The sequence below is a fragment of the Nicotiana tomentosiformis genome, chromosome 5 (assembly GCF_000390325.3).
Source record: "Nicotiana tomentosiformis chromosome 5, ASM39032v3, whole genome shotgun sequence".
Taxonomy (NCBI): domain Eukaryota; kingdom Viridiplantae; phylum Streptophyta; class Magnoliopsida; order Solanales; family Solanaceae; genus Nicotiana; species Nicotiana tomentosiformis.
The window spans coordinates 121,603,628-121,613,121 of NC_090816.1; the positions used below are offsets into that span (position 1 = coordinate 121,603,628).

Sequence of the window (9,494 nt, forward strand, 5' to 3'; positions counted from 1 at the left end):
ATTTGAATATTTTTAAAAAGCTTTGCATGATTATATTTTAATTTGGAAATGACATTATAAGATTAGTTCAAGCTAGTTGTACATGAGCTTTTTGTGTATATAGTTTGTTTCCCTTTCTTGTTTTTTTTTTTAATTTCCAAAACTCCACCATTGGTGGATTGTGAGGTTTAAGCTTGACCCCCGACCTGTAGATTATCAAAAAATATTAGTACATACAGGAGGACATATACCATAGCCTCCAATCTACAATAAAGAGTGATATTAATCACACTTATGATCATCGGAAAGTAAGAAGATTTCCTAACTTGGGAGATTAACTCCATTACATTCTGATTGCAATAAGCTTCGCAAAAGGATACTATATATACAGTTACCACCACTATACATTGGTCAGAAGTATCTATTGTTTGCATCATTAAAACAAAATGGTTCTTCCTTGGTTTTATTCTGAAATTTAGGATGCCCTCTTTATCCAATCTCACTATTTACTTCATTGTTTCTGGTAAAGAACTACTTCCATCAAAAGTAAATTGATCTTTCAAGCATTCCCCAAATTGGCGAGTTGATCAGCAGCCATATTGCCTTCTCTGTAAATATGGACAAACTCAAAATTAGCAGTACTAGAGAGCTGGATAATCTGATCAATAATATATTGGATCTACCAAGGTGGTTTCATTTGGTTGTTAATCATGTCGATAATCAACTGGAGTCTGATTCCACAACCACATAGAGAAAACCTCTACTAATGCACAACTTCATACCCTGTAACAAGGCTTTTGCCTCAGTCAGGTTGTTACTCCCACGGCCATAATATTCAACATAAGCCATAACACAAACTCCCATAATATCTCTGATGATACCCCCTCCTCCAGAACTTCCCGGATTGTCTTTACAACAACCATCAATATTCAATTTCAACCATCCAATATCAGGCTTCTATAATAATTTGACTATTGATTGAATGCTTTGCGTTATCAACTGCATAAGAAAGCTCATTCCAAGCTAGAGGTAATTGCAGTCTAGGGAATTGTCTATTAGTAACATTCTCATGACCTTACAAACATGATGTATGATTATTCTACCAGACATATGAATATTCTCATATCTAGCACACCTATTCTTCCAAATTTTCCAACATATAAATATTGGAAGGCACCGAAATACCACAGCATGGACACCATTTTTAGCCTTGGTTAACCACCAAGATATAAGAGTATGCATAATGTTACCATGTCTAATCCCAATACCACAACTTTGAGCAAAAAAAGACCATAGATATAGCAATCTGGCTTTGACAAAATAGGTACAAAATAGTCTCATCCTGATGGTTAGGGCAACAAGAACACCTGGAAGGCATCATTATATTGAATTTTTGAATAGCTTCATCAACTGGAGGTCTTTTCTGGATCAATCTCAATATGAAAAAAGATAGTTTAAAAGGAAATTTTTGATGCCAAATCATGTTAGAAGTAAAGGAACTAGCCCTCTGTTTCCTCATAGGTTGCCAAGCAGATTTGCATGAAAAAACACACGTAGTATTAATAGTCTATATTGGCCAGTCTTCTCTACCATCATGGATCTCAATTAATTGAATAATAGTGACAATATACTCAGGGAGAATATCTCTAAGTTTGGTGACATTCCATGTCTCTCCCACAATGAAATTAGTCACGAGAATGTTTCTAGGGGTATTTTGATATTGAATAGCATTGGCCAATGCACTCCTACCAGTCCAGTTGTCCCACCAGAAGGACATCAGACTTGCCAATCCTCCACAAGATGAATTTTTCAGCTTCAACCTTAACATCCATCAATCTCGTCCATGTGTGGGAGTAGCCGTAAGACCAATTCCTCTGAACAAGATGTTTCCTCTTGTAGTATTTTGCTTCCAGGAATTCCTTGAGAAGAATCTTTTTAGCTCTGAAATTCCACCAAGCCTTAACAGGAAAATATTACAAAAATCATATAGAGATCAAAATCCAGCCCATCCCTCATGATAAGGAAAACATAAGTCCTTCCAAGATTTTCAGTGAGCCTTGTTTTTGTTGTTATCCTTACCCCAGAAGAACTTAGCAATAACTTTCTCAATCTGAGCTATAACAGTTTTAGGAGGGTAGAAGGCAGCTAACAAGTGGAGAGGGAGAGAGTGAAGGACTGACTTGATAAGAACTGCTTTACCACCAAAGGATAAAAACTTTCCTTGCCAACCTTGCATTCTGTTGGAGACTTTGGCAACCATGCTATTGAGGTGAACCACTCTTTTCCTTCCCAAATAAATAGGGCATCCCAAATATTACATTGGAAAATGAAGCTGATTAAAGCTAGTAATGTTAGCCACATCACTGATATAGTCTTCAGAAAAGTTGAAAGATATGTAGAAGCCTGATTTACTCTTATTCACCATTTGACTAGAGACACACTCATGCAGATCCAATTTAGTCATCATCATCTTCAAGGAAATATGGTCACCTGAAGAGAACAAAATAGTATCATCTGCATAACACAAATGAGTAATCAGAGGGTCCTTACTCTCAGTTGTATAAGGGATGAATCCTTCTTCAGGTAACTTATTCAACAGTCTGGTTAAAAACTCAGCACCAATGACAAAAAGTGAAGGTGAAAGAGGATCACCCTGCTTCATGCCTCTGCTAGACTTAAAGAAGCCTTTTCTCGAGCCATTTAGATTATTAGAGTACCAAACATTTGATATAAGTCTCCAAACTCTATCAATCCATATCTCAGAAAACCCTATGTTTCCTAGTACCAAACAAAGGTAATCCTAGTCTACTTTATCATAAGCCTTAGCCATATCCAATTTAATAACAACATTATCGATCTGAGGAGATTGGTTGAAATTGTGGACCATTTCCTGGGTCAAGATGATGTTATCAGTAATGGATCTGCCTTTGATGAATCCAGTTTGGTATGGAGAAACTAGTTTGTGCTTTAGAGGACTAAGTCTATGATTCATCAGCTTACAAATAATTTTGCAGGAGAAATTACTAAGGCTGATTGGCCTTAGTTCAATGAAATCCTGGGGACATTCAACTTTAGGAATCATACTGAGGCAAGTATGAGTGAAGGACCTTGGTAATTGAGTTCCTGCAAAAAAATCAAGCACAATTAGTAGTAAGTCATTCTTGATTATCTCCCATCATGAGTGGTAGAACTTCCCAGATACTCCATCAGGTCCAGGAGCACTATGAGTACTCATAGAGAATACAATTTCTTTTAATTCCTCCATAGTTGGGGGTGTTGTTAGCTTTTTGTTATCAACATCATCAATAATCTTTGATATACAATTCAAGCTGCATAAATCCTTCTGTTGAGTCTCTTTTGTAAATTGCTTCTTGAAAAAATTAATAGCTTCCTGAGCAATATTATCATCACCCTCAATCTAGGAACCATCCCTTTTCTTCATCTTTGTCAAGGTAAGTCTCCTTCTTTTGCCTTTAACAACAGAATGAAAGAACTTGGAGTTAATTTTCCCTTCAACAAACCATTTAATACCAGATTTTTATCTCCAAAATGCTTCTTCCTTCTTAAAAACTCTAATTAGTTCTGCATTGGCCTTGTTGAGGGCAGCTCTATTAGTATCAGAATTATCAATTATAGAATTGGCTTCCAACTCAACAACCTTATCCTTCATTGATTTTCTAATATCAAAGATGTTTCCCACTGTGTTTCTGGACCATTCAGAGAGCTTGCTGCAAGTGTTTTTAAGTTTAAGATGAAACTTCCATAGTGGAGATCCCTGCACTTCTTCATTCCAAGCTTGTTCAACCATATTCCTAAAATCAGGTTCCTCGGTCCAAAAATCTAAGAACCTAAAATATTTAATATGATCCCTTGTGCTAGACTTGGCTGTGATCAAGAGAGAAGAATAGTCAGAACCAGTTCTAATCAAATGGTTAACATTAGTAGAGTCAAAGATATTCAACCATTCATGATTCACCAGAGCTCTATCTAGTCTTTGCCAAACTCTTTTGTCTGGACTCCACCCATTGCACCAAGTAAATATTGACTCAGTATAACCAGCATCTAGGACTTCACAATTCATGATGCACTGAATAAAATTAAGGCTCTTGGACATTCTATGAGGAGAACCTCCCTTCTTCTCTGCAGGGTCAATGATGCAGTTAAAATCTTCTACAATTAGCCAAGTCATATTATAATTATCAGAAATAAATTTGAGCTTGTCCCATAGATCCTCTCAGAGAGTGGCCTCACACTTAGCATAAACAAAAGAAACAATAAGCGAAACTCCATTTATTTTTAATCTGCAAGTGACTTGCTGTTCATCCTCATTTACAATGTTGCACTCCAAACTATTATCCCAGAAGATCCAACTCTGGATATTGCAGTTAGAAAAGGCATCTTGATACCCCAAGCATCTTTTGAACTTATCCAACTTGTTTGCTTCATAGAAAGGTTCAGAGAGGGCAATAGTTGGTAACTTTTTAGACATGATAAGTTGTTTAAGTCTCTCAAGAGCACTATTAGACTTTCACCTCATTATCATAATACATATCATCTAAACTATTATCATCTCCTGCGAGGGACTCTGATTGTTCTCCGGGTTTGAAATGATAATCTTCTTCCTTTGTGTGATCCTCCTCAAGACTTGTTCCACTGATGAGTTTTAAATAATTTTCTTGAGCTTCACCAGGGTCAATAAGATGGTTTAATTTCTTGCTCTATATCTGCATGCTCAATTGAGTGTCCATTTCCTCTGAAATAGTCATTATTTCATTATTACTTTGAGTTGATTTTTGGTTCTGTCTCCTTTGTACCAGCTCTTCTTTGTTACTCTCTACAGTATCACCTGATTCCAAATCTAGCTGTATGGATGTTTGATCGTGCCCTTTTTGTGTCAAGTCTTCCTGTTGATATTTGGCTTGGCTCCATTTGTATCATGTCTTTTTTTATGCCACTTACATCATTCTCCCCATGGTTAGTGATATTTAATTCATTTGCAGGTTCTGTAATTTTCTTGCCAACAGACTCTTCATTGGTAGTAGTTTGCTTCTTCTTCCATACTCTTTTCCTTCTTTTGTTGTTTGTTTCAGATGTGCTAGCCACACTATCATTGGTGAGGTTTTCCTGTGGCCTTTTCATCTCTTGACTGTCATCCTTTTTCCTTCAAGAACAATACATTTTCCTTTTCCTCTTACCTCTTCAAGCACAGAGAGATGGTTCACAATGACAGGTTCTCTTATAACGATACCATGTTTCTTCTAGTATCTTGTTTGACTTCATCAATTTGTTGAAGTTTGTTTTGATCACCTTCCCTGTTTTGTCGATGATTGGCTTGCGATTTCTTCTCCTTTGCTCCCTTTTTACTAGTAACAGTTTGAATATCATCTTCAACTTTGCTCTCCTTCTCCTGTTTGTTTTGTTCATCCCTTTGGGCTCTGATTCTGTCATCTCTCACTCTATTTCTACATTGGCTTTCAAAGTGAGATTGTAGCTTACAATAGAGAAAATAGCTCGGAACTTTGTCATATTCAATATCGAGCCATCTTCCATCTAATCTGTTAAAACCTAACCAAATTTGATCTAGTCTCGGTTTTAACAAATCAATTTCAACCTTCACCTTAGCAACATTACCCCTGCACTTGGAATAAGTTGCTAGATCAGGGGCAATAGCAACTCCAATATCACTAACCATTCTAGAAATGACATGCCATCTGAATAAATGTCATGGTAGTTGATGAATTAGAATCCAAACTGGGACAATGGATGTTTCTTCTCCAGGTTTGAAATCCGGTGTCCATTTCAAGTTCTTCATAGGAGCATCTCCAATGTCAATAAATTCTTTGAAACGAATATGATTAAAGTCGACCTCGTTAGTGAAATCAATGTACACATGCCTAAAATCAAAATAGGCAATTTTCACAGATCCGGTTAAATGAAACTTGCTGATAAAAACTTTTCTAATTTCCTCCATAGTTGGTTTTCCTCCGTAAAACTTACCAATAATAGTAAATTTACACTCCTGAGCTAAAGTCACAAAGTAATCTTACCTAAATGTGTACCATTTCTAATCACAATTGGAGGGGTCCCGTCATTCAAGGAAGGTAATTTTTCTTGGACAGCAGCAGCAAATGAGGGTTTTAAGACTCCTTGATCATAGCTCTTGTTTCCCTTTCTTGTTACGTTACATTTTTATGAGGAATTTTTCTGTTGAATATAATTTCTTCAGCAAATGTCGAACAATAACTGGCAAGCATACAATACAATCGTATATATGAAGAGGTTATTGCCCAACTTTTTTCCTTCTCCCCAAGAGTGATACTCTGAGATACTATCTTTGGTTTTCCATTACATATTCTCTACTTAATTGGATAGCATAAGGGAAAAGAAAAGGATTAGTACAATAATAAGAGAAACTCTGCAAATGTTGGCGTGTATTATAATGTCTATAGACTTGTTTGGGTGTATAAATGTTTTTTTTTACACCGTCATCCGGTACCCACATTGGGGCCGACTAAATCCGAATTAACGCCGGAAAGTCCACATTGGGGCCGACTAAATCCGAATTAACGCCGGAAAGTCCACATTGGGGCCGACTAAATCCGAATTAACGCCGGAAAGTCCACATTGGGGATAAAGCGCTCGTAACAAAGGCGACTTCATACCTAGGGACTCGAACCCGACACCTCTGATTAAGGATGAAGAAGTACTTACCACTCCAACCCTTGTTGGTTTGGGTGTATAAATGTTGTTGAAGGAAATGGTTGTTTGAGCTATCAATGGTGAATCCACCGCCCTCCTCCCCCCCCCCCCCCCCCCAAAAAAAAGCCCCCTTCCAATGTAACCCAAAATTCCTTTGGATCGTGAAATGGAAGATAGAAAATGGTGAATTCAGACAGTCTTTCTTATTTTGGGTGTTTTTACGGGGTGTAATTTTGTATATACTGTAACTTATGTATCTTTAATATATTAGAATACTAAGGGTTTATTTGGGTCTGCCAAATTTGTATACGTGAATTGACACTGGCAAAATTTCGAGGGGTTTTAGGACTATAAAGTTCATGTAGCATGCCATTTTGGGGGTTTAAATAGGAAAAATTATAGTCCAGGAGTGTAATAGCAATATCACATAGTATGAATTTACAAAACGTGAATATTTTAGGGTTTTCTTATGAATTAACCCTTTAATTTATGATTGAGTTTTACGTGAAAGTCAAGTTATGATCTGTCGAATGGGATGTTTTATTTTTCTCGATATTTCTTGAAACTTCGATGCAACAATTTCTGATTGGTGAAACTTAGGTTCCAACACTTTATTTTAATGTAATTTTCACTAGCTTTTTATTATAATTATTATGCTGGGAAAACTGAGATATATTCAAAATGTTGTTTTTCTTTCGACGTTTCTGCTAAGATTAAAAAAGGGTAAAATGAATATAGAAATAATTTAGGTGAAAGTAAGTATAAATAAAATAAGGACATAAAATTACTTAACTAACAACTTAATATAACAACTAATTTTACATTTCCCTCGAACTCCACGAGAAACCCTAAACCTAATTCTAGTTTCCATAGGTTTTCAGCTCATGATCATAGCTCATGTGTTATCCAAAAACTAGAAGGATTATATTTTATGAAACACTCTATATAATCTTCCTCATATCACTCATTAGCTTTTATCTAATTGTTCGTTTTCGTTCTTTATTCTCATCGAACGTTCAATTCTCTAATTTTGTTATCTTTTCGCTTATTATATACGTGAAATACAAGTACAAATAGAATGTTACCAGAAGCTAAGCTTCCTATGGGTTTTCGATTTCACCCCACTGATGTTGAGTTGATAACCTTTCTGGAACGTTACGCGCATCACGGAATTTTGCCACCTGATGGTGATATTGAAGTAGCGAAAATCGGAGACACAGAGCCATGGCAAATTTTTGGAGATTCAAATTCAAAGGAGAAAACACGTTACTTTGTTTCTAAATTGAAGAGATTCAAGAATTCAACTAAGAAATTTTCAAGGACAGTTGGGCAAGGAACTTGGAAAGGCCAATCAGGTGGTAAACCTATTAAACATAGATCGAAGAATATTATTGTTGGCTTTAGGAGAAGTTTGAAATATAAAAGTGGTATAAAAAAGGAGCAGAATGATAAGTGGTTGATGAAAGAATATATTTTGGCGGAGGATTATTTTAAGGAAAGCAATGAAGATATAATCGTTCTTTGCAAAATCAAAGACAAGAAAATGAATGAGAAAAAGGTGGATGGTAACGAGATTACGGAGGAAGAATTTGATGAATTAGTCACTTCTTTATTAGGTTGCAACCAGGAAAAAACTTTGAATTGGGAGGGCGATACTTCCGGTGTATTGACCGTACCCATAACCGACACAGGTGAACAAGTAGGGTATACTGAGGCACTTGAGAGAAATCATCATCAAGTTACCAACAACGACAATCAATTAGCCCTAGCAAACGAGGCTTATGATGTGATGCAGATAAATGAAGCAAATACAACGCTGATCACAGGCACGTACGAATATCAAGGATTTGAAGTTTACGGACAAGGACAAACTAACTATTTGGCAGCTGGGGTTGAGCAAAATATTGATTGTCAATATGCGGATTATAGCAACGATTGGTTCCTATCAATGATTAATTTCGAAGAATTACCGGAACAAGATTTAGGCATGCAAAAAGCTAAACAAATTTAAGTGATATATTAGAGCTTGAATATAAAAGCTTTTCTTTTACTAGTGAAAATTAAGGCTCTAGTTGTTCCACTTTATATGACATTATTATTTTTATTTTAAGGATTTAAATATAGTTTTTATTTGATTACTACTTTTTGATACATTGTCTAAATGTTTTTAAAATATATAAATTGCAGTTTGTAGTACTACTTTAAATTTTCTTGTTTTCTAAGTTTTGCAGTGTGACCTTCTGCAATACTCATGCTTCTACTCTTTTTTCCACTCGAGATATGTACGACCGGTTTGAATTTGTTTCTGCAAGTTCAACAGGTAAAATAGTATAGATCGATTTACTACATATGAAAATTTATGATTTCATGTCAACTCTTATTTATTATACTATATACTCGTTTTTTATCTTCGCTCAGAGGTGGTCATCTGATATCTAGACTTTATGGTTCGAGTTTAGGATTCTACCACCACTTATTTGTTTTACTTGCCAGGTTCAAGATCAATTATATGTATGTATATAATGAACATAACAAGGTCCGAGCAAGCTATTCGCCCCTATTTGCGCTATAACAATGTCCAGATTTCCACTTCATGATCATATATATATATTTCCCAATTGCGAGAATATTTTTTCCAGAGGAGGATGATGGTCGAAATACTAATACAGTTTCTTTTTTAATTCTGTGACGATCAGAGATCATCACTCTTGAAGAAGAAGACTTAGGAGTATTTTGTTAATAGCAGATTTTGTAATTAGAAAAGAGTTGGGATCTTTAAACCCTTAAGTTTAGTCATTTTTCATTTTAGCCCAGGC

At 35.8% G+C, this 9,494-nt stretch overlaps 1 protein-coding gene and 1 long non-coding RNA gene across 2 annotated transcripts; one reads left to right on the forward strand and one right to left on the reverse strand.

Annotated features, from left to right (window-relative positions):
- Positions 1 to 166: 166 nt before the first annotated feature.
- On the reverse strand, positions 167 to 7,004 carry LOC138891634 (uncharacterized). Its single transcript, XR_011407998.1, has 2 exons — positions 6,027 to 7,004; positions 167 to 587 (listed from the first exon to the last, which is right to left on the reverse strand). It is a non-coding gene; the product is annotated as an uncharacterized lncRNA (long non-coding RNA).
- Positions 7,005 to 7,756: 752 nt separating this feature from the next.
- LOC104099601 (NAC domain-containing protein 41-like) lies at positions 7,757 to 8,689 on the forward strand. The gene has a single exon (XM_009606647.1). The coding sequence runs from the start codon at positions 7,757 to 7,759 to the stop codon at positions 8,687 to 8,689; it is 933 nt and encodes a 310-aa protein (XP_009604942.1).
- The last annotated feature ends 805 nt before the right edge of the window (positions 8,690 to 9,494 follow it).